The sequence below is a fragment of the Colius striatus genome, chromosome 20 (genome assembly GCF_028858725.1).
Source record: "Colius striatus isolate bColStr4 chromosome 20, bColStr4.1.hap1, whole genome shotgun sequence".
Taxonomy (NCBI): Eukaryota; Metazoa; Chordata; class Aves; order Coliiformes; family Coliidae; genus Colius; species Colius striatus.
In genome coordinates, this window is record NC_084778.1 from 9,038,312 (window position 1) to 9,064,087 (window position 25,776).

The window sequence follows — 25,776 nt, forward strand, 5'->3', positions numbered from 1 at the left end:
ATTTTCTTCTGCAGCCTTTCTTTGCTGTTAAAGGAAATACATCACCAAGGAAAGAGAAATGACACTTAATTTTAAGGAGCATCACCTACTTTAGAAAATGCACAAGGCTTGGAGGCACAGCGCTGGGATGTGTGCCCACTGCTCACACCCAGGTGGGATCTGGCACCAGTCCTCAGCTGACAAAAACAAGGGCATCCTCCTGCACTGGAGGAACCCAAGGTTTGCATTTGGATTGTACTCACTTTTCACCTCAAGGTGCTGATGTTGACAAGTTGCTTGGAGCAGATGATAGGTCAGGGAGTGAGGACACGTATCTTTCCAGTTCCAGAGCGTGAGCACCCATGGTCTACTCCCAGCTGGCTCTACAGCCTGCAACTCAATGGCAGAGTTTGGCCACGTCTAAAATGCACTGCCTGGGGCTGTGCATGACATGGGGGCTCATGCAGATGAGAATTTACTCATATTTTCATAAACTAGACCAATCCACCCCCTGCCTGAGGTTTGCACACATCTGCAAGTGCCGCTGCCTTCCACACCAAGGGAAGGACCTGCCAGCTCCTTCATTTCTCTGTTTAGAAACTGCTCTGCAGAACAAACAAGCTCTTTAGGAAACTTCCAGCAGGTGCAACCTCTGTGCATGCTCTGAAAGTCACTTTGCTAACAGAGGTGAAGCCCAACCATGACAGGGCTGTTACACCCATGCCGCCCGAAACAGCGATAACCGACCCACCACAGGGCCCCAGGCAGGTCCTGAGCTGTTAAACCTTCGTGGATTCTGGCAGCAAATCCTCTGCTTCTCCTGCCATTCCCAAAATGCACATTCAAATATGCATCTGCTGATATTTACCCACTAAGGCAAATGGGACTGTGTTAAAATACAGAGAGCTTTCAATGCCATAACGACAGGTTAATCTTTTATTTATTGTTCGCTTCTTATTCCAGAGCCCTGAATTACACCATAATTATTTGAAGAGAGGCTATAAAGACCCAAGCTGTTTGTCTAGCAGCCTCATTTATTTTTGCATGGCAAAGAAATTATTCCCCCCAAATCAGAAAAATAAGAAAAATACCCTTGAGTGCTTCATCCAATTTTAAAGGAAGCGATGTGTTAGTTCACACAACAGTGAGCAATTTAATTCCCAATTAAAGGATTAGATCAAACAATAACTCTGGACCATTTGGCATCTTGCAAGCAACTTGGAAAGGAACAGGCACATTTTTGCAACTGTAGGAAACTCTTTTCTGACACAAACCTACCACAGACAACTGAGGTTTCCCCTCACAGGATGAAAGGGAACAGAGAGTGAGGAAAGAAAAGGGAAGGAACTGGGCTGCCAAAGACCTGGAATGCTCAAAGTGAAGTGTCCTGAGCAGAAGCAGTTTCCCAAGAGGGAGGGAAGGTTTGTCTGAGGCCATCACGAGCTGCCCAGAGGGAATCAGCCCTGGAAAGCAGGAGGAGGGAGGAGAATGGATCAGGCAGTGTGTGAAAGCTGCATAGCTCCCTTACAGATGGACTTTCAGCTTCCTTCTCCCAACAAAGTCCTTACAACTTGCCACGTTTGCCTATGAAGCCATCCCCGCACAGTCCCAGCCGTGTCTTGCTGCAAAACGTTTACAGACGTTTTCCCCTTAATTCCCACTCTTCTCCTCTTCTTCTGGAAAATGAGCCATGACACCAGGCACTTGCAACACGCTGCAACTATGACACTGGGTGTATTTCCATGGCAACTCTCCCCCCTCCCCAACTCTCCCCAAGTTATAGATATGCATTCCCGGCAGAGTTGGGCTGCAGGCACAGATCGTTACATTTCCTCTGAAGGAGTGTGTACCTGAGTTGACTTTATTTCAGGAAACTGCATAAGGAATTACATTTCCCTCCCTATTTCCTTCTCTCCTGTCCCTGTGTCACTCCTTGCAGTGCCATTACGTGCTGGCATTTTGCATCAGTACGTAACGATCCAATATCGGGTAATGTTAAGATGCAGAAACCACTCAAAACACCAGACAGCAATTTTCTGCTCAGTTTCCCAGTTTAACCTGAATTGATACTACATTGTAAATTTGGATGAGGTTCAGGGACTATTCTAATCATAACAGCATCTTGGGCAGCTGCAGTCACTTGCATCCTGCCTTTTTGATACTGGCCTTGATAGTGCAATTAAGAGGCAAAAGAGAGAACTTCTTTTCCCAGATTTGTCCTAATGAACACTAAGAGGCCCTGATGTTAAACCTCTTCCTTTGATCAGCCTGCTGCTTCCAGCTCAACCTAGCCCTCAACTCTAATGAATTTCATTATCTTTTATAAATACCCAGTTGAAATGTACATGTTTCACATCCTCTTCCAAGAGTAAAGCACTGTGATGATAAGCACACGAGGCAGGATGCTACACTCGCTGTCTCTGCAGCCCCTGCCGTGACAATTCTTCAGCTTACAAGTTGAAAAGTGGGTTTTCCTCTGCTCCTGACCACTAGCACTGCAAATCTCCTATGGAGAAGATTTCCTCTGGTCTTTTCTGTTCCAGAAGCCACTGAAAGAGACACTCAGCAAGCCACCTGTGATGGCACCAGCCCAGCACGAGTTGGGGTATTTACCTGCTGCCTTAGGAATGACATTAAGGCACAGAAAGGTGACCATGGGAAGTTTTGTCCTGCTGTCACAGAATCACAAGGGTTGGAAGGGACCTGGAAAGCTCATCCAGTGCAACCCCCCTGCCAGAGCAGGATCACCTGGAGTAGGGCACACAGGAACTCATCCAGCTGGGTTGGAATGTCTCCAGAGAAGGAGCCTCCACAGCCCATCTGGGCAGCCCCTGCCAGTGCTCCCTCACCTCAACAAGGAAGAAATGCACTGTTCCCCCCTAAGGTACCCCCCTTATCCATGGCAGCTCTGTACAGCACATGCTGAGCCCACAGGGACTGATGGCAGAGCTGCTCCAAGGAGAAATCCTTCTTCCACAAACATCAGTAGAGATCCACCCAAAGAGCAGCAGACAGCTGTGGTTAGCTAGTAAAATACCTTCCCTTCACTCCCTGTTACCCTTTCCCTCCCCAAAAACCTGGGCATGAGCTCAGAAAACAGCATTGTGCTATAGTGAAAACCCATGTTCCCATGTGCTGAGCATGGACACAGCCCTGCTGCTTACAGGGGGCTGGACTGGAACCTGAGGCATTTACACCAACAACTCCCGTGGTGTGTGATAAACATCCAAACACTGGGGAGAAACTTCCTAAAGGAAAGCTGGAAGAATTGTTCCCTGTTGGAAAGCCACTGGCAGGAGCTGCCTTATGTGCAGCTTCATGGCCAAGTGAAAGAAGCAAGCAGATGCTGCCTTCATCTGAACTCAACTGGTGGCAACACTGCATCCTTACCAACCCACTCTATTTGATACCTGTAGATAGCTGTTTCTGCATTTTTAGCCAAGGCTAAAAAACCCCAAACCACCACATGTGGGTAGAGGAGCTCCATCTGCAGAAATGGAGCCTCATCAAGACAAAGACAGGATGAGATGAAAACAAAATAAAAGCAGGATTTGCTAGCCTAAGATATGTTGCTTCTTTGATGCTATCAGAGATGCATCTTACACTTTTCCTCAGAGATGGTTCTCTGTGTTCACAGAAGATGTTCAATGACAGACATCCCCTTTGGAAAACATCTAAGTTGAAGGTGATGTATTAAAACAAAAGCCACAACTATTTTGTCACAAATCTTATGTGCTCAAGTGAGACAACACGTGGCTATGCCATGACTGGGACCATTGCCCACGTAGACATGATGCTGTTGTACAATTATTTATCAGATATGAGGTAATCTGAGAATCTGAAACATCAATGTCCCCAGCACAAGCACAGCCAAGTGCCAAACCTCAACCAGCACAAGAGACCAGGTCTAGATTTTAAGCAGCCACCTCCCACCACACACCCCATATCACCAATTCCTTGGGGTGGCCAAGAAGCAGAACTCTTGTTTCAAAAGATGAGAAAACAGAAAGCTTTCAGTATTTGGGGTTTTCTCTGTACTGGATGCAATAGGATTTTTTTTCCCTTGAGGAAGGGGGAAAGATGACCCAAGGACAACACTGAACCAGAGCAAACATGTTGAATAGGTTGTTGTTCAGGATATTCTGCCAGGACATCAAAAAGGGAAAGGAGCAACTGAACCCAGAACAAGCCCTGTGCATCCTCACCACAGCATCAGAGTTGCTGCTTTTTTCTTTCAACCCCTTCTCCTGTTTATCTGACAGATGATACAAATTGGAAGAGCTCTAACCAAAAGGCCTGGAAGTATATCCCAAAATGAACACTGCCCTGGGACTACACAAGCTCTGGTTTCCCATGTTTCAGCTCTGAACTGAACCTTGCTGCCAGTTACATGGTTTCACACAGCTCAGACCAAACCCAGAAGCCTTAGGTAGGTTTGGCTGCCACTGCTACAGTGCCACTGGAATGTCACTGTTGAAAAAAAAGCAAAAAGAAGGAATTTAACCCAAAGTTTACCAGAGGAGACCCCTCAGGTGCTACTGCTTGAGTGGTGGGTAAGAGGATCACCAGCTCCTTCCTGGGCCACCAAACCTGGGCTTCCAACTTCAACTCCCTTTTTGTTTCATCTCTGTAGTTCGACTTTAAATAATAACCTTTTCTTTTTCTTTACAATAAACTGCTCCAGTGCAGTGTTTGCTCAAGCACAGGAAATTAAACTGTGTTCTAGAACTAATTTAAGTGTCCTGCTGGCCACAGCACCCATGGGATGCTCCTCCCTGAGCACACACACACTCGGGAAGCATCTGCACGTGCCTGAGCTGAGTTTTGCTGAACAGTGTTTGAAAGAGCTGAGGAGTTTTTAACTTCTTTTTTTTCACAGAATCACAGACTGGTGGGGGTTGGAAGGGACCTTTAGACATCATCCACAGTCCAACCCCCCTGCCAAAGCAGCTCCACCTAGATCAGGTCACATAGGAACATGTGTAGGTGGGTTTGGAAACCTCCTGAGAGGAGCCTGCACACCCTCCCTGGGCAGCCTGGGCCAGGGCTCCCTCACCTCAGCATTGAAAGAGTTTTTCCTTATGTCTAAATGGAACTTTCTCTGTGTTCCAGCTTCTTTCCATCACCCCTTGTCCTGTCACTGGAAACAACAGCAAAAAGTGCTGCCCCAACCTCCTGATGCCCACCATTCAGATATTTGTAACTATTGATGAGATCCCCCAAATGAAATACTTCACCAACACACAGCTGGGGCAGGCAGGGGAGCTACCAGTAGATATTGCATCCCTGGAGAATCTTATTAATTTCATTTCTTGACACTGAGGGTGCAAATCAGCCCAGTCTCTTTTGGTTAGCACTGGTTATGTTGTTCTTGCTTTCTCTGAGAAATTTCACTCGAGAAAAAGAATTCCCAACAAGCTTTAATTTGGATCAATTCATATTCAATCCAATGAGGTCATACATGTCTAATTATCATCAGCCTTATTACAGATGGAAAATCAACTTGCTCTGATGTGGCTATGCTAATTATCATCTCATTTGTTTAGCAATGGCATCTAGACAATTGATACAGATTAGGGCAAACAAACAGCAAAATGACCTGTGCAGTTACAAACAGTGCCCAGGATTCAGCAAAGTACTTTGCCATGTATCACATGTAGCACCATTTAAACATTCCTATTTTAGCCCTTCAAGTTCAGAATATGCTTGAGTATTTTGCCACATTGCACTTTCAGTAGAAGAGGAACAGCAGGAAGAAAAAATCATCATGTTCATTGAACTGATGGGAATGGAGGGGCAGAGTAATTAAAGGTGAGCCTCTGAAAGGGACAAAATGTGAAGCTGTTAGAAACACCAGCTCAAGTCTCTTGGTTTAGACTGTGAGGGATAAAACATACACTGAGCAGATTTGTATAAATCACCCCCCAACCCCAGTAAATCATCAGGCACCTCCATTCCTTTGCCAGTTTGTCCCTTAAGGCTGTTAGGTGCCAGGTTGCCTGTTAGAGGTGGCAAATTTCCCTCCTAATGACGTTGTCAATTGAAGGCTCTTTAAAAAAGTGAGACAAGGGACAGATTGAGGAATAAACCAAAATCAATCCAAAAACTGCCAATAGACTGAAAAAGCTTCCTTTTCTTCTTTTGCTTTACAGAGAGGATAAGTAAACTTGATGTTAATCTCTGCTCCAAGCAAGCTTAATTGCATCCAAATAAATCGTGGCATCTAGAAGTACAGTTATAGCACATTAGTGCAATGATGCATGTGACCCAAAATAAGAACACGAGGGCCAGGAGACTGCTCTTCAAAGCAGCTGGGTGTACATATCTTTGAAATGGTTATTAAGTTCATTTAAGTACCAAATTAAGCAAAGAGTGGGAGGAAAGACTGATGAAACTATAATCTGATCTCCTGATCCAAGTTTAACCTTGGCTTGGCAGCACTGTCTGGGTTTTATACTTATTTTTAATTTAGTAATGCCCTGATGATTTATTTCTATATTAAAGTCTCTTTCACAAAAGCACAAAAAAGAAACTACTGCATAAAAAGAAAATGGTCCCTCGCAGTTACAAATGAACCCATTTTACTAGGCACGCAGGAATTTCTTGTCTAAGCGAGCCATAAATCAGTGAGAGAAGGATTGCTCACTGGAAAAACAGCACTCACACCACACTGTCTTTCTGCAAGGCTGTTCCTTGCTAAAATAGAAAATGTGCCTCTATTGTACAGCCCTGGTAAATAGTAGGTCTGCAAAACAACCTGTTTACATCAAGATTTCCCTCAACTGTAAGTATTTTACTGCATGGAGCGTTCAGAGCCCCTTCTCATCGCTGCTTCACTGTCCTGGGTGTGAAGAGGTGATCATCCTGGTGCCACAGCCTAGGAAAAACTTTAATCCTTTACTATCCTTGTCCTCATGAACATCCAGAGTGATTTTCCTTGGCAGTAAGTACAAGTCTCCATCTCCAAATCAGCTGGAACGATCCACCATGGAGAGCAGCACGTCAGCCATCTGCTTCCCCCATCTCCTCATTTCTGTTCCAAAAGTAACTGTAATCTCTCCTCTTCTTCCATTTCCCACTTTATTTTTAGAGCACCCTTCAGTCAGAGCTCAGTTCCCCCTCAGTAAGTGATATTGCATATTGTGTGCTTCTCTCTCCTTACAATCACACGTTCCTCCAGCAGAAATACTGGAAGGGAATCATTGCATTTGCTGACCAGGGGACAGAGAGCTTTACAGTGCCAAGGACACACAACATCATGTAAGCTGGACAGACCTAGATCCTGAAATTCACACAGAGTAAGGTGAAATACCTTCATCAAACCTTGTCATTGAAAAGAAGATTTAGGTCTTGATTTTTCTCTCAGTGGCAGTGAGCAAACTCATGGCCGCCCACATACAGTGCAGATGCCCATGGGTGAAGGGGAAAGACAAACCCAGTGCTTGTGCAGTTTGTTTCTTCTCTGTGTGTTCAACCTGCCTCTCAGATGATACCCACAGAGCTGTCAACTGAAGCAAAAAGATAAGCCCAAACACTGGGTTGATGCATCACTCGTTAGGGAGTGTTCACGTCCCTTTTCCAAAAAAAGAAGGAAACTCAATGAGACACCTCAAGTCATCAAGAAAGTTGCAGCTACACTGAGAATCACAGAATCTCAAGGGTTGCAAGGGACTTGGAAAGCTCATCCAGTGCAACCCCCCTGCCAAAGCAGCACCACCTAGAGTAGGTCACACAGGGACTCATCCAGCTGGGTTTGGAATGTCTCCAGAGAAGGAGCCTTCACAGCCCATCTGGGCAGCCCCTGCCAGTGCTCCCTCACCTCAACAGGGAACAAATTCTTCCTTGTGTTTCTTTGGAACCTCTTCTGTTCCAGCTTACACCCATTGCCCCTTGTCCTGTCATTGGTCATCACTGAGCACGGCCTGGCTCCAGCCTCCTCACACCCACCCTTTATGCATTTGTAAACATTAATGATGTCGCCCCCCAGTCTTCTCCAAGCTGCAGAGCCCCAGCTCCCTCAGCCTTTCATCACAAGGGAGATGCTCTACTCCCTTTATCATCTTGGTGACCCTCCTCTCTCCAGCAACTCCCTGTGCATCTGGAACTGAGGGGCCCAGAACTGGACACAATATTCCAGATGTGGTCTCACCAGGGCAGAGCAGAGGGGCAGCAGAATCTCTCTCCACCTACTGCCCACAGCCCTTCTGATCCACTCCAGGATGCCATTGGCCTTCTTGTCCATGAGGGCACATTGCTGGCTCATGCTCATCCTGCTGTCACCAGGACCCTCAGGTCCCTTTCCCCTACACTGCTCTCTAAGAGTTCATTCCCTAACCTATACAGGAGAACTATTCTCAGACACGTCACACTCCATTTTAAATCAAATTAACACCCACTTTTCAAGCTGATGTAATTACCACTGTAATGGCAGCAGTCATTCTTATGACCAAGAGTTTGCTCTTGCTGTGAAATGCAAAGAGCTGCAGATAAGAGCAGCATTTAATGCACCCATTTTGCTGCATTAATTGTTCTGTCTGAAAAGCTTTGTATCAGAAATGTGCCTCATTTTCTCTTCCAGTGTGTGCAGTGCACTGAGTACCAGGGAACTGCCCAATTCCCTCTAAACTTGGAGAAAAACATTAACAGTCCATATCCTCAAGCTCTTTCTTGGTGCCAGCCTTTGCATCTGCCTCTGTGCTGACCACAAACATTCTCGACGTGTTCAATGGTTCAACTCCAGTCCCACTCAGGACTGGCAGCAGTTTCAGGGTCCTCAGTGGCAGCTCTCTGGAGCCAGCACTTCTCCAGCTCTTGGTTTTCTGCCTGCACAAGTTTTGTGCTGTGAGGATTTCACGGTCCTGCTTCCTGGCACCCTGCCTCACCAGACTTCCTACACCTAAAGGGAAATCTCCCTCATTGTCACAGCAAAATAAACTCCCATTTTCTTTACCCTAAAAAAAAAAGCCAGAAACACAAACCCATGTGGTCATTAAATCCCACATGGAAGCTGTGTATGTGCAGAGTCTCTGCCCAGCTCTGGGATACCTGTCAGATGCTCTTTTTCCCCGGGGCTTGACAAGAACCTGCCAACCAGGGAGTGTGTGAAGGCAATTATGAGGGGCACATTTGTGAAAATGATTGATGGCTTTTCTAATTGCAAAGAAAAATACAGCAGTGGTGGGCACAGAACGCACTGTTGCCTTTGCAGGCATCAACCTAATGCTTAGCAGAGGAAAGAGCTCTTTCAAAACACCTCCAAGCAGGGATTTGAGAAGAATTTACAGATCTGCAAACCTGAGCCTCCCTCTCTCTGGAGGGAAATGAATCCCTGCAGAAGCTGATCTGGATGCAGGGTGCCAGCACTGAAGAGCCCACTCCTCTGTGCCCCATCTGTGCTGAGTCAGGATGCCCACATTGGTCTAACTCTCCCATTCAGACAGACCAGTTTGATGCAAATACAACACCTGGACCCTGTAAAGCCCCTGGCAGCTGTTCTCTTCAATACTTCATGGCATCTTTTTTTTTTCCCCCTCCCAAACTACTTTTTACCCACAGAGAGAGACAGAAAAGAGAAGGAAGGAGAAGGACATGCTATGCTGGTGTTTGAGCAGCAATGCTGTGCTGCAGGCTGAGTTAATAGACACACTACATCAGACTATTACTACTGGCTCCATGCTTGGAAATGTAAAGATAGGACAAAAGAAGGGAGAGGACAAGCTGCAGGGCAGGCTGAAGGGCTGCTCCTCCCAGCATAGGCAAGCCTGGTGTCAAGCTCAGCTGCCAGCCCCCCTTACAGACAGATGCCTTCTTTGCTTCAACGTGGCTGGCTTGAAGCAGCTCCCTCTCCCCTCAAAGAGGTGAGTTTGCACAGGCAAACATCAGGGCAAAGCGAGTGCTAGTCAGATCAAGCTAAGAACAACCTCAACCTGACTGCTCATTAGCAAGTACCTGCTCATCTCCTAAGGAGCAGAACAGCTACAAGGCAACTGGGATCTGAGAAAGGTGCTCATTAAACACTACAGTGCCCAGCACAGAAAAAACAGGCTCATCTGTCATGCCGAGGCTGAGACTCATCTCCCAGCCTCCCATTTCCCTGGAACAGTCTTTTTTTCTGCACAGATCCTCTTGGGACTGGAATCACAGACGGTTTCTGATTTGGGGACCTCAAAAATCTTAACGAGCTGTGAGGAATCCTCCCCACCTCATACTCCCTCTGAGCTCATGGTGGGGAAGGGGGAACAAGTGATGATCCAGCACCTCACCAAATCCTTTAGGATCAGCACAGCTGCTGCTTTTCCAAAAAGCTCCTACAAATCCTGTTGGGCAGCAGGGCCTCACAAGCCAGTGCTTCTGCAGGGGAAGCCTCTCCATCCTCTCCCATGCAATGAAGCTGGTGAAGGGTCTAGAAAGGAGCAGGTGAGGGGGCTGTTGTACAAGTGCTGTTGAAGTGATCCCTCAGCCTTGCCTCTTCTCTCTTCTCTTCTCTTCTCTTCTCTTCTCTTCTCTTCTCTTCTCTTCTCTTCTCTTCTCTTCTCTTCTCTTCTCTTCTCTTCTCTTCTCTTCTCTTCTCTTCTCTTCTCTTCTCTTCTCTTCTCTTCTCTTCTCTTCTCTTCTCTTCTCTTGCCCCAGGTCCCACAGACTTTCCTCCTCACACACATGCTCCATCCCCTGATCATCTTGGTGTCCCTGCACTGGCCTCTCTCCAGCAGTTCCCTGTCCCTCTGGAGCTGGGGAGCCCAGAACTGGACACAAATGCCTCACCAGGGCAGAGTAGAGGGGGAGCAGAATCTCCCTCAACCTGCTGCCCACACTCTTGATGCCCCCAGGCTACCATTGGCCTCCTTGCCCACGAGGGCACGTGAGGAGGGGTGGCTATGGCTGGTCAGGCCAGGCACTGGCCCTGCCACAGATGGCTGCAGCCTCCTGCTCTGTACCTGCCAAGCGCGGGCCTACAGACAGGCCTCAAGATGGGCTCTGCCCATTAACCACGTGCTGTGCCAGCCTGCTGCTCACACCCCTGTGTTTTACAAGCACCCTGAAGAGATTTAAGCTGGAGAAGATTTCAGTTTGACTCTCCAACGCAGCAGCCAGCGGTGCTCTGGGCAGGGAGAGAGCAGGGCAGTTTATAAAAGCCTGCCGTGCTCCCGAGCAGAGGCGAGCTGGGGGCTCCTGGGCATCAACCACTTAACTGCTTCAGCCGATGGATTTGATAATAAGGATCTATTCTTCCTGTAATTTAAACTATGCCTATTTATGCACCACTGACTGAAAAGGACAGTGAATTAAAGTGCACACGAAAGAAAATCATAGCCCTCAGCACTCGCTTTCAAACACTCTTTTAAGTCTGTTTGATGAAGGGCTGCTGGATTTTGTCACTGAGCGCAATCGGCTCGATTATCACTTCTTTGGTTTAAATACCCACCTCCAAAAGTCATTAAATACTTGCTTCTTAATGAGAATAGATTGGTTTTGGCCAATAAATCACTTAAATGTCTTCTGTTGAAGAAAAAAATAAATTGAAAGGGCCAAATCCCCCCAATTCCTTTCTGCATATTTCCCCCTTGGTTTGGGATTTAGAGAGAAAAGACATTTGTATAATCCATCAACAGCAGCCTTCTCCTAGGAGAAGTGTGAACAGACCACAGAAAAGGCTCCACTTGGCTTTGACTTGCAAAACCACTTCACAGACTACTTTGAGACAATTCAGTCAGAGGGATTTGGGCTCCGTATATTGGTGTTGTCCCAGATTGTTTTGTTTTTATTCATAAGATTATTTTGGTGAAAACAGGCTGACTGAAGCTTAATTTTACTAGCAATTGTTAAATAATTCAATACCCATCTTTTCTGTCTCTTTAATGCCTCTGAAAAATCAAAACCCTTCACAAATTAAAGGCCAAATCCTGTTTACTCTTTCCTTTCCTAAGCAACTTTGACATCAATAAAGGCTGTTTTTGTAACTTGGGCTCAGATTAAAAGTTCTGTCAGTGTATTGCTTTTTTTTTTTTAATCAGGAGTGTGTTTTTTTTCTTTTTTAATCAAAATACTTCTCTTATGTAAAGCTTCAAAAATACAAAGGCAAATGCTTCCAGCACAGCCAGCTTGCTTCCTTTATAGAAATGGTTTACATCAACATTTTATACTAAAGAACTCCAACTCCTTTCAGGAAGGAGGATTATATCTGCACCAATCTGGCCTGAGGGCTCAGAACTCAAAGAATGGGTTCTTCTCCATCCCAGGGCAAACTCAGCCTTCTTTGGGGCAGCTATGTAATACTGCACCCAAATCTCACTGCACACTCCAAAAAAGTCTACATAAAAAGTACACAAACGCTGCCTTTTCAAGGTCATTTGGCCAAACCAAGTGCATGAGCCCATTTGGGTTTCTCTGCTGTGTCTGTACCATGACACACTGCTGTCTGTGATGACAACATTAGCCACAATGTTCAGAAGCTGCAGAAACACTGACCCTTTGCTCCAGAAGCTTTTCTTCTAGTTTACAGAAGAAAGTTCAATCACATGGCTTGTAAGGGCCACTCCCAAAATCTGGTGTTTGGTGGGAACCCTACTGTGTTTCAGTGAGGTTTGGATCAACCCCAGCTTGTGGACAGAGTCAATATTTGCAATCCCAAAGACAGTCTTACAAAACTACAGGTCTGAAGCAAGATGCAGCATTAACACCCATGGAGAGAGCTGCTCATCACATGGGCTCCTGCTAAACCTGCTACATATGCTTAAACCTCAGGTGCACCCTCAGCAGTGGCTTTATATCTTCCAAGCAGTGACATAAATCTGTTCATCTTGTAAAATCTGACACTGTTACAAATTATTAGACACCTTTCTTTTATGCTTTGCACTAAATTATGTAACACTAAAAATGACCGGACGAAGAATTCATCATAAAAAGGCATGACACCAGCAATCTGAGCCTCCCAAAGTCCACAGCTCACAGCAGGTTCCTCACACCACAGGGAATCTCTGAAGTTTAAAAGCTTAAAATTAGCATACTATTGAGTGAAAGTCACTTTGTACAGTGAGTTGAGGCTCACTACTCCCCAATAACTTTAAAATGAAGATCTAGAAAGTCAATTAAATGTAGGGGTTTTTTAATCCACGGCCTCAAATCAGCACCAAAAAAGCCTGATGACTAAAAGGAAAACTGGAAAAAAAATGAAAAGGTTCTTGTCAAAGTACTTTTGAAGCTGGTAAAGCAACTGTAGTTTCATCTGGAGATGGATGACAAAGTTATTGGGGTCATGATTCTGACCTAAATCTTTCATCTCCTAGATTCTGAGCCCAAACAAGAGAGTCCCAAATGAAACACTGATGAAAAAAACCAAATCCCTTCACTTCTTTTTTAGTTAGCTTGTTTTCAAGCTTTCAGAGACCCTTGTTCTGATCCATGCCAGCCATGAGTGACCAGACCTTAAGAGCCACATACTTGGAAGCACAAGTTTCCAGCAACCACACTAAGGATGGTTGGGGTTTGATTTATTCAGATGTTTATATAAGCTTGTAGAAGCTCATTCCAGCAGCACCAACAGAACCTTGCCTAGGGGCAAATGTCTGTATTGTTCCCATGCTGGACTGAGGTTTGGCCCAACATACTTTGAGGCCAGTGGGATTTCTGCTTTGAGGCTGACAGCAGGATGCTGGCCCCTGGACATGCAACTGCAGGCAACAAATGGCTTGGAGGAGAATCAGACTTCAAGGGAGAGAATGGATTTGGGTGGGAACCACAGAGCTTTGCTCTCTTTGAGATGCCTAAGAAAAGGGGCTTTAGAAACTGAGACAGATCACCAATAGCATTATTTTATCTGTTTCATTTAAATTTTCTATGAAGCCATTAAATAACTCCCTAAGTGCTCTGCAGCTGTTGTGACATTCACACACATCCCATCCCTCTAAGCAAACACCTGCACATTGAATCTTCTCAGACATCCCAGGTGAGGTTTCCAGCCACACGGTATCCTCATCACCCCACGCCTGGCTCCTGTGGAAATCAGCTTTCCCCCTGACTTCCACAGCAGCTAGGCCAGAAGAGTGAGAGCATTTTACAGCTGCCTTCATACAGGAAACCTACAGTTTGTAGCAGTTAAAGTCAGGAAGAACTAATGTAAAAACATACTCAGCACTTTGCACAAACTGTTTTCGAGGGAGTTTGAGATTTTTCAAAGCAATACAACAGAAACTCAGGAAAGAATCCTTGACATCATGCCATTTCCTCACATATCACTCATGTTTAACAGTCTGCAACATCTCTGAGTTGCCTTCTGATGAACTGCCACGCTGAGCACTTGCATGTTGGTGAAACTACGTTACCTGAGTTTCAGCAAGGCCTGTCAGAACCTTTGTACTGAGGTCTTGATGTCCTGCTGTAACACACTAATCCCTGCTAAGGTGGGGATGTGCTACAGGAGAACCACAAAGATCCACTTGCATCATTTTACATGGCTGTAGAAGTGATTTCCCCAGAGCTTTTACCCCTATGGCTATTTCAAGGTTTGTGTATACCCTGTGTGGGCAAAAGCTTCAGACTGTAACAGTTGCCTGGAAGAAGTCTCAGTGGTTAGACTAAAAGAGGAAAGGACACACTATTTATTTCATTAAAATAAAGAGAACACCAAGTTTTCATGCTTTTGGAAGTGATGATGGAAGCAAAAAGGGAAAAACAATAGCTTGTGGGTTCTGGAATTAAACATACATGGAAATATAGACAACAATGGTATCACCACAAATCCTTCTGACCTTACTTCAAAGGAAATGCACAGCTACCAGAGTGGTGATCCCAACGTTTGCAGTCTATGACTGAGGGAACAGTTTATACCAAACACAAGTATTTTGTTAAGCAGCAGATATTAGGCACCTTCTCTCCACTCAGGTGTCATATTCAATAACCTAAAACTCTTCTGCTTTTTCCATCTCAACCTCTGCATCATTTACGCCACAGGGATGAGAGTTTCTTCTTTCATAAGTACATTGCAAAAGGAAATTCATTAGCATTTGTGAGGCTGAGACAGCAGGTAATTGGGTGGGTTAATTCAAATTATTTTCACCTTTAAAAAACCCCAAACTTCACAGCCTTTCTGTTCTTTTACAATCCATAACTCTCAAAACCGATTTCCTCCTCACAGTGATCTTAATTCTAATTAAATGAGCTTTTGTCTTCCAACACCAGTAAAGATTAAGTACCACATAAAACAGCTGCAGCAAAGCCCCATCCAAAGTCCAATTTAACCTGCTAGCTGGCTCCCAGCTGGCATCCCACACACTGTGTGCTTGGAAAGAGGCTTCTTTGTCATCTCTAAAGCCACCCAAGGACTTCTCCTTCAGCCCCAACACATTACAAGGGGTTGCTAATTAATGGAGCTTTTCAGCAGCGCTTTTGCCTCTTGAACTCAACCAATCCCCCCAGTCAAGCACAGAAAATACAAAGAGGAAGTCCAAAAATGCATTGTATTCCAATTAATCTGCCTTTTGGGAACAGTGGGGTCACAGCACTGTTGACAGACTGACCAATCAGGCAGCAAAGACCTAAGTTCCTTTTCTCTCAGGTGGGATATGTGAACTGCTGCCAGTAGAAATGCATGATGACCCCAATTTCCATGCTCAGTTAAGTGTCCCTTGTCCTCAAGGCTGCTTAATATGCACTGTCTGCTGACTTCTCTTCATGAAGAGAAACAGATGCAAGAGTGCATGGAATTGTTTTCCTGAATCAGGCCCCTGGAGCCATCAATATATCACATATGTAACTATAAATCATGAGACTTGTAACAAGACTTGTAACTGAAGCACAATCAGCAAATCTAGCCATAAATCTTCCAGGTATCAGCAATTTCTCCAAAGCTGCTTTTTGACAAAACCTGATGCAGAATGAACTAAATAAGTCAGGCAGAAGAAACTATTGGTGTTGAAGTTCACAGTCTACTGATGCTGCAACACTGGATAGGATCCAGACCCCAAGAAGCCTCAAAAAACCTCACACTCTGCCAGGTGGGCAATGACTCTGGAGACTGTGAGCAGGCAGATCCCACCCTGAGACACCCCAAATCCAGATCAAGTCACAGCACTTCCAGAAACCTTTCTGGGGCTTCCTGCAGAGTATGGAAAGCACCAGCTTTCCTCCATCTCTTGTTGATGCACAGGTTTCCTGGACTCAGCAAACTCTGATCAATGTATATGATTAATAACAAAGAACTAGACAAAATGTGTCAACATCTCCTACACCCAAGTATGACCAGATATGTAATGGAAGCATGTATTCATTTATACACACACATATGGGCATCATTTGGACTAGGAAATCACATGTCTGCAGGAGCTCGTGCTGATGAAGACCTGGATCTATATGATGACCATTTCAAAAGTCACTTACTGTCTGTCTCCTCTGTGAGAAGTAATTTAGACATGATACACTATGCTGTAATCACAATTCTGTCTTCTGGGCAGAGGCAGGCAGAGGCAGTCAGTCAGCCCGGCAAGTCTGGCTGTGAAATGTGTGCACAGCTGAGAGCTGAGATGGAGGGCATCTTTATGGATCAGGATTTTAAAAGTTAATAGGAAAAATATAAAAGAATATGTATTACAGGACACAGGTATTACACCAGAATCCCCCCTAAGCACTAAGAGACTACTCCTTGTAAGGAAACTATCGGATAGAGCAAGGAGCCTGGAGTCACTTTGAGACTGGGCCATATTTTAGATGGGTTTCATGCCATCAGCTCTCATTGCCTGGATAATTGTATCTTGTGAATTATCCATGAGAGAAAACTGCCTCCAAACATATTCACACAGCTGCCTGTCTCCAGCCTCTGCTGTGAGGGTTTGGTAGGGGCTGACACAGCAGTGCACCCGCACACAGGAGCAGCCCTGGCAGGCTGGGAGCCTCTCCTGGAGCTGCCACAAACCCCAGGCACCCAGAGAATAAACACCAAAAGCAATGGAGTAAACTGCCTTAACTTCACTCCCACTCTTATCCTAAACAGTCTCTAAAAACCTAATGTACCTCTGTATACTATTATTTCAGGCTTTTCTCTAATCCCATGCATAATTACATGGAGCAGTGCACTGGTATTTCTTGCATGCAAACACTGCCATAAAGTGCAGAGTCTTCAGAGCATTATATGACAAAAAAATAGCTGTAGGCATTTATTTCTGGTCTGTATATGTTTACACAACATAATGCAATGAGACAGTATTTTTCATTAGCTTTTTGTTGTGGACACTACCCATTTGTCTTTCTCATAATCCTTCCCCCAGTGCATGTTAACAGTGTTATTTTAGCAAGTTGTTTAATAATTTAACATCACTGGGAGGCTCCTGGCTTTGTTACAGGAGCCCCTTCTCAGAGCAAGCTTTGGAGGCAGAGCCCTTCCATCCCATCTCCCTTTTAACCCCAGAGCTCCGATTCCCACACACCTCAAGCAGCAATGTCCACAATACAGATGCCTTTAACAAAGCCCAGGTGGGTGATGCACAACATGCACCCTTGTTGCTGCCAGTCCAGTGTCTCTGTAAGCCTCCTCTGATCTCTTGTTCATTTGTGGTGCAACCCAGCAGTGCTCAAGAGCTGAGCAGGCAGGTCCTTGGGATGACAAGGCTGCAGATGCCATGGGGCTCACAGGGCATCACCTGCTCCCAGGTTCTCTCCAAAAAGGGTTTCAAGTGGTGCAGAAAGGTTGCAGGAACCTCTCTTGCACCTCCCAGCTCCTCATCAGCAGTAACTTTTTGCAATCTGCTTAACTCAGCATCCTGTCCACACTTTAGCAATGTCCCCCAGAACAACCCAATACAATGTTCTGCCCACCAGAAGAGAGCTCCCACAGCAAACCTTTCACTCCTAGAGCAGTAGATCAGAGGCACATTAAACCTCCAGGCAGCACTGGTTCAAAGCTTAGCAGTACCTGCTGGCTTTTAGCACTGAACCTAGTAAAAAAGGAGTTTTTGGAGATCTGGAGACATCTGAAGTGCCCAATATATGTGTGATCCCATCTACACCCCTGGCTTTGGTGGCCACTTTTGTCAAGTGGCTCATATCCTGAGGCAAAACTACATCCTAAAAAACCAATATCCTCCTTGCATTAGGTACTGACCTCCCCACTTTAGCTCTTCATAGCCATCCAATCCTTCAGCTACCCATTAGGTAACAACCTCCTCATATCACCTCTTCACAGGCATCCAATCCTTGAGCTCCCCATAGCTCTCCTCCTCTTCCTCAGTCAGTCCCTCCTTTTCCCCATCTCTTTCTCATCTCCCCTGTCATCAAACACCAACTGCCATGTAGAAGCCCGTTACATCTGTGTCTGGCACAGTCTGCTCTCCTTAAACCACTCCCCTCAGCACACTGAAACTGAAATGAAAACCATGTTCTTGTAAGTCAATGGAACAGGAGGTCATGTCACCTATTTAAGTGTCACATGTGGGGAGGGCAGTTCCCTCCATGCACCATGTCTGACAGTTTCTGTCCTGGGCTGGTGTCACAGTCACAGGGGACATCATATGCCTGAAGCCTGACTGCTTCTCCCAACTACAGCAGTTTAGTTTGCTAAAAGAGGCTGCAGTTCCCTGCAACACTTTGGCTTTTACATCCACTGGCTGAGAAAGGCTCATCCCAACAGACAGTCCCCTTCTGTCATCCTCCAGAGACACTGCTTTGGGGGCTGGTGTCACGCTGCAGAGGGAGGGTCAGCTCCACACTGCTCCTGCCTCACCTCCAAAGGCTCTGAGTTCCTCAGCCTCACCTTCTGTATACCACAGCCTTTCAGCTTCTCCTTTAACAAGTCCAGCAGCTGGCATTTGGTTAAAACAACTCCCCAAAGACTTGATTCCAGGCAGAATAACCTGTCAGTTCCTCCAGTGATGGCTGAACATGCTTTCTGGAAGAAGAGAGCCCAAAGAATCAAAAAAAGGTCTCTGAGTAAATGAGAACAGATCTCATTTCAGTTTCCAGGGATTTTATCAGTGACCAAAGCAGATATTCTGGTTCAGGATTCAGATCAGGTATGGATTTGCACATATGCATCTGTTACAGGCCTCAGGACAAGCCTTCTCCATATTAACCAACTTAGAACGTTATCTTATATCCTCTTCAGCTGACCAGAAAACCACTCAGAGCATCTCTTCTGATTTTTGGGAGCTGTCCAGGGAAAAAAATCACTGAGCAGCCCTAGTCTCCCAAGCACAACAAAGCATCCCCTTGCCCTCCTGCTTGTTTTGTCCTGACAGGCTTGTCCCACACCTGAGGTCTGGAGGGGTTGGGACAGCATTTCTGAGCTGCTGACCCCGTAAGCTGAGGTGTTAGAGCAACTTTGGGGACATTTTTAGGAAGTTTGTCCTGAGAGGAGATGTGCTTTTTATTTAAGAAAACACAGTACTGTATTTCCTGACTTCACATTCAGTTCATTACACAGGAATAATCACCCCATTATTTATGATTTGCAAAAACTTAATGCTGTGATTAAGGTAAAGTGACTCTGTCATATGCAGTTAAACATATGAGTCTACAAGTCTACACAGTTCCTGTGCTTCCTCAGTGGTTTTCATATAGACATCATGGAATCATAGGGGTTGGAAGGGACCTTTAGAGATACTCAGTCCAACCCTCCTGCCAAAGCAGCTCCATCTAGATCAGGTCACACAAGAACATGTCCAGGGGGGGTTGGAAACCTCTCGAGAAAGAGCCTCCACATCGTCCCTGGGCAGCCTGGGCCAGGGCTCCCTCAGCTCAGCACCAAAGGAGTTTCTCCTTATGACTAAATGGAACTGTTTGTGTTTCAGCTTCTTCCCATCACCCCTTGTCCTGTCACTGGGTACAACAGAAAAAAGTGTTACCCCAACCTCCTGACACCCACTATTCAGATATTTGTAACTATTAATAAGATCTCCCCTCAGTTTCCTCTTCTCCAGGCTGAACAGCCCCAGGTCCCACAGCCTTTCCTCATAAGGAAGATGCTCCAGTCCCCTCAGCATCTTGGTGTCCCTGCACTGGCCTCTCTCCAGCAGTTCCCTGTCCCTCTGGAGCTGGGGAGCCCAGAACTGGCCACAGGGCTCCAGATGAGGCCTCACCAGGGCAGAGCAGAGGGGCAGCAGAACCTCCCTCGACCTGCTGCCCACACTCAATGCCTATTTTTTTGCATATCGTTACCAAATAACCCCCCTTTCCAAATGCCTACAGCCTAGCAAAACCCTTCTTGCCTTGTGTTCCAGCCTCTCTGAGCTGGCTTGTGTTATGACACTACACTCAACTCCTCTCAGCTGCCTTCCTCACCCTGTGTTTCCCCCTTCTGCCTTGTCCCAGCTCGCTGGCGGAGGCCGAGCGACGCGGTGCCTGTGCCGTACCTGATGGGCAGGGAGGGGTCTCCAGCATCCCACCAGTCCTTGGGGGGGCTGATGTACATGCACCACAGCTCCCAGCTGTACCCATGGGCTGAGTTCTCGTAGCGCTGCACCTCGAAGTTGTCCTGCTTGATGTTGTCTATGGAGGGAAGGATGACCCTCCTCCTGTTCTCCTGAATCCGCGAAAGCACCGGCTCAGCCCTGAGGGGAAACAACCAACAGGAACACAAGGTTAATTCCTCCCACAGTTTGCAGATGGACACTGCAGCTTTTGTACAGCTCATGCACTTCAGTGAGAGTAGGAGCAAAGGTGCTTTTGTTCAGGAAACAGTAGGGAATAATGTGCACTGCTCTCTGCTCTGATTCACAAGTGGCTGCAGAGCAAAGCCCAGTCTGAGAGCCTGGAGACTGCTGCCCTGCTCTGGCAGAGGCTGTAGGCAACCCTAGGGGAAACACACCAGCCTGTGTCTCACCCTTCCACCCACTCAAGCCTTCTCAGCACAGAAACTGCAGGCAGAGGCGAAGAACTCACGCTGCCAAGCTCAGGAGGTTCTCTCAGAAAGGCTCACCAGGCTCTCACAAGGGAGATGCTGCAAGATGCTCCAGCGCTTCCACTTAATGGCTTTCCCACCCAGACCCATCCCGTGCATGGAGCTGCTGTGGAAGCACAGGGGACAGCCACCACACACAGAGCTCAGGCAGCTGCAGCACTGCAGGTTTGGGGAGTTTTAGTGCTCTCCTACACAAATTCATGGACCAGCTGAAGTCACCTGCACATGCAAAGGGCTATTTCCACACACTAAGGCATTAAGCTGTGGATATGAGCTCAAGGCTCTGAAACTTATCTTCTCCTGCAGAGCTTGTATACCATGATTTCTCTGGTGTGCTGGTTTCAAAAGCATTATGAAGAAATAATCCTATATTCTCAACTCTTTTAAACATCTCTGTGTTTTTAAACTGAGCTTTCCTGAACTCTTTACTAAGGTAGCAATGAAATCAGACAATGCATTAGCCAAGCACTGGTTCTGCATCGTGGGCTGACTGTACAGCCAAGAGGGGCTCAGATGCTCCATGGCCATCTGGAGACTCTTTCCATACAAGAACTAGGGGATCACCAAAAGAAATAGGCACAAGATGGACAACAAGAAGTGAGCTCTTCCCACAGTGGGTAGCTAAGGTGTGAAGCACCTTTGCCCAAGGATGCTGGGAGTGCTTGAAGTTTACATGGGCTCAAGAAACAACAGGAAAACACTCATGAGGAATGCAGTAGGGGTTGCTAAAAACATAGAAGCTGTGCCTGCCTCACACCTGCAGACTGTTGGACTTTAGTAGTATACTCTGAAGGAATATTTTATGTGCTAGCCCTACTCATATATGCTTTCTTAGGCTTCTGGCTATGACCAGTGGCATAACAGGAGGCCTGTGGCTTGTGGCATCACAGCTGCTCTCACACACTTCTGTTCCACCTGGGCAGTTCTCCTGTGTAAGCTCTGATGTGCTTCTGCAGGGCAGCTGCACACAGATTCCAATGCTGCCATGCACAGGAGCACATCCTGCAGGAAAACACAATCCACAGGCTGGGAAGCCTGGCTCACAAACAGCCCTCCTGCAAAGCAAGGCCAGGAAGGATGTGTTCTGTTGAACCATGCTTTGACTGTCCAAATTTCCCCCAAATAATAAAGGTCTTTGGGCAGAGCAGGGTAAATTCTTGGAATCAGGATAATCTGAAGGGCCTTATTTATTCTGGGACACAGTTCAAGGGGTCTAGAGCTGCTAAATTCACTCCTGGCTCATTCATGTATGTTGAGAGCAGTGAGTGTACTCAACCTCACCTCTGCAGTCCAAGAGCCACTGATCAACCAGGGCTCAGTCTGTAACTGGCACTCCTGGTGCCTCCTGCCACAGCAGCAGGTACCCAACTCCAGAGCTGCAGAGCAGCTCCCTGTTTATCCCTAGGAAAGCTGTTTCAGGAGCTCAGTAAACAGGAGTTTCCTCTGTATATCAATAAAATCAGGTATGAGGAAGTTTAGCTGGGCATACAGGTATCAACATAAGAAAAAGTTCTTAAAGACACCTTTCAGCTGCATTCTCTTAAAGAACTCAATAACTGTTTGCAGCTGCTAAAGCACTTTTCTGGTGGATGTTACTCTGCTCAAATTAGACACATTAGCTTCTACCTCCACTTTCTAAACACGGAATGTTTACTTCTACACTTGGTTAGATAAAATAAAATACAACAAATAAATCCCTCTCAGGCTTCTCTCATGATGGAGACTCCAACTTAAGCCACTTGAACTCACAGATTTTGAGTCTCTCTGGAAAAAAAATCCTTATGAAATGCCATTTGCTGCTTCTGCACCTCTGCACTTATCCCTAGCTGCAGGAGAAACAAATCAATCTAAACCATCTAAGCCTTTCCCAGTGGGATCCAGCTGCGAAGGGCCGGGAAGGGGGAAACACTTTTGCTTTCTATCCCTTGCTGCCTGGGCTTTTTTAAACTTACAGAAATTACTTAAGGCCAGGGGAATGGCAAATCGACCTGAAAAATAGAAACAGGGTCAGGGGGAGTGTGCACACATTAGAGGGAATAGAAAAGGATTGCAGAAAACAATTAGAAGAGTATGTCCAGCAGGTCGAGGGAGGTTCTGCTGCCCCTCTGCTGTGCCCTGCTGAGGCCTCATCTGGAGTCCTGTGGCCACTTCTGGGCTCCCCAGCTCCAGAGGGAAAGGGAACTGCTGGAGAGAGGCCAGTGCAGGGCACCAAGATGCTGAGGGGACTGGAGCATCTTCCTTATGAGGAAAGGCTGTGGGACCTGGGGCTGTTCAGTCTGGAGAAGACTGAGGGGGGATCTCATTAATAGCTACAAGTATTTGGAAGGTGGATGCCAAAGGGATAGGGCAGCACATTTTTCTGTTTTATCCAGTGACAGGACAAGGTGTAATGGACAAAAACTGGAACAGAAAAAGTTCCATTTAAATATAAGGGAGAACTCTATCAGTGCTGAGGTGAGGGAGCCTGGCCCAGGCTGCCCAGGGAGGGTGTGGAGGCTCCTTCATTGGAGGGCTTCGAGATCCATCTGGACACGTTCCTGTGTGACCTGATCTAGGTGGGAACTGGTTCTGCAGGGGGTTGGACTGGATGAGCTCTAAAGGTCCCTTCCAACTCCCACCATTCTATGACTCTATAAAACAAGGATAGGGACAGGTTTTCCTTGCACCCTCCCATCATAACTCCTCAGTGGCCATTCAATACAGATGATGGATGGGATGAGATGGGACTTGTTTGCACAGCTGTCCTTACCCAACGCTGGCCTGTTCCCTGTGGAATGCATGGCACACACTCTGCCACTTACCAGCCAGCAGTGAACTCCACATGAGCATCAAAAAACCCCGTGATCTGGGCAGTGGCAGCTTTCCAGCCTTCGATGCGAGCGCGGATCAGACCTTCCCTCTTCTGGTTGCGCACCACCTTCACCAGGCCTGGGTACCGCTTATTGACGTACTCCTCCAGAGGGGCCTTCAGTTCCTCTAGAGAAGAAGGGCCAGAGAACCCATTGAAAAGCTGCAACAGTTTCCACCTAAAATAAACCCACTTGGTTGATGCATACAAGCATAACTCCCTGGAGACAAGCGTCTCTGAACACTGCTGGGAGGAACGTAATCATTTTGGGTCAATTGATGCTGATTTGCACAAGACAGCTGCTGGTGGATTGACCACTGCCATTATAAAAGAGATTCAGCGTTGCCAGATCATTGCTGTTGGATGACCAAGGGCCCAAAGGCCATCTTTCTTGGCAAAGAGCAGCAGAAGGCCAGCTAGACTGCCTTGCAACATCTAGAGATCACCCCAATGAAAGACAAGAATAGCAAGAAGTCACCTGTGGATGCCAAACACCAGTTCTCCGAATTTAAGATGGAGATTTGAGCTGAGTGGATTGCTAGAAAGGCTGCAAAACTCATCTGAAGTAAGGTAAAGAACATCAAAACTATGTATGAGCTTCACTATTCTTTTTACTCAGTCTCACTACCACAGTCTTGGCATTTGCTCTATGTTTTCCAAGCTTTGTCCACTAGAAAAGTTGACAATTCCCCTGCTTTTATGACAGGAAGAAAGAGATTTTGGCTTTGTTCAGAAGATCCTTGTTCCATGTATCTCCTGTTCATTAGAAACTGCAGACCACTTAATTATGTTGTCTAAGCCCACATATGTGCTACAGCTGAGAACATAATGGATCTGTCAGCCTGCAGTCATTACCAGCATTAAAGTTTGAGTTGCAAATATTGAGTATAAAAGACACAGAGTTCTTTGAACACTGAGGCATATGAAAGGTTACAACAAGGGGTCAGAACTAGTATGTTTTTCTCAACAATCTGGAAAAGCGCTAGTGCCCTGCCAGACATCTCAGTCCTTTTACTTCCTGGCACAGCAGTTAAATGCAGGAAGAGCTACTGATGAGAAGTGCTCTGTGAAAACTAAGCAAAACTATTGTGTGCCAATATGGACTCTTAACCTCATGAAAGAGCTCCTGAGAATGTCTCTCATCAATATGAGGCTCCAGGACAGCACAAAATTAAGATATGGTCCATGACCCCAAGTTATTGCCTACTGCCCTTCACACATACTCACTCTCCAGAAAGAGAGAGAAAACCCAGAAGTCACCATTAATATATTCCACAAGGTACAACACCAAAGATATATGAGCACACATGGGTTTCTACATGAAGGAAACGTGGCAACAGAGAGCAAAAGGATAAACAGCAAGTCCCATCTGCTGGGCTTAGCCCAAGAAACCATCAAAGGAAAAGGGATTCTCTCTTCTCGTCCCTTCCCTGCCTTCTTCCCAGCACACAAACCATGCTTGCTTCAGACTGCCTTTCTGGGATGCTTCCCAGCATATATCAATTTCCCAAAAGTCTCATTTCTCTTTTTATGCTGAAGTGGGAATAAAAGAATAAAGCAAATGAGCCCCTTCCTCAACTCAAAGCATCTGCTTCACATACATCCATAACTCAGCAACTTCCATTTCATGCTGAGCCACTCAGAGGGAAAAAAACCCAGTATTTTATGGAGACAACAACTCTCCCAAATGGTTTTAAGGAGACAGAGACACAGATTTTTTGACAGATGAAACCCCACAAGCACAGCACCAGCATCTCATGTGTTTTACCTGCTGGATCTCAGCAGGTGAGCCATTAAAGCTGCAGACCACTACTGCATTACAGGCTAGACTGAACAACTGGAACCACTCTCAAATTGGAGTTTTAATCTCAGGTGAAGGAAAACAGAAGAAATCTTCAAGGGGATTGTCTGAGTAGCCTAAAGGAGAATACAGCTCTAGTGAAACAGGGAAGTATCATAACATCCTGCCACAAAGGCAGCCAAGGGTGAAGCCTGAGGGACTCTTACGGTCACCAGGCTGCATAACAGGCAGCTCCACAGAAACTCACCAGGGAGCCACAGCCACATC

At 46.2% G+C, this 25,776-nt stretch overlaps 1 protein-coding gene across 1 annotated transcript in view; it reads right to left on the reverse strand.

Annotated features, from left to right (window-relative positions):
- GALNT17 (polypeptide N-acetylgalactosaminyltransferase 17) overlaps positions 1-25,776 on the reverse strand; it is a 204,170-nt gene that overhangs the window by 97,618 nt on the left and 80,776 nt on the right. Inside the window, exons 4-5 of the mRNA XM_062012568.1 lie at positions 23,662-23,836; positions 20,313-20,510 (exon numbers count right to left, since the gene is read on the reverse strand). Coding sequence (XP_061868552.1) covers positions 20,313-20,510; positions 23,662-23,836 — 373 coding nt within the window. The remainder of the gene's footprint in view (positions 1-20,312; positions 20,511-23,661; positions 23,837-25,776) is intronic.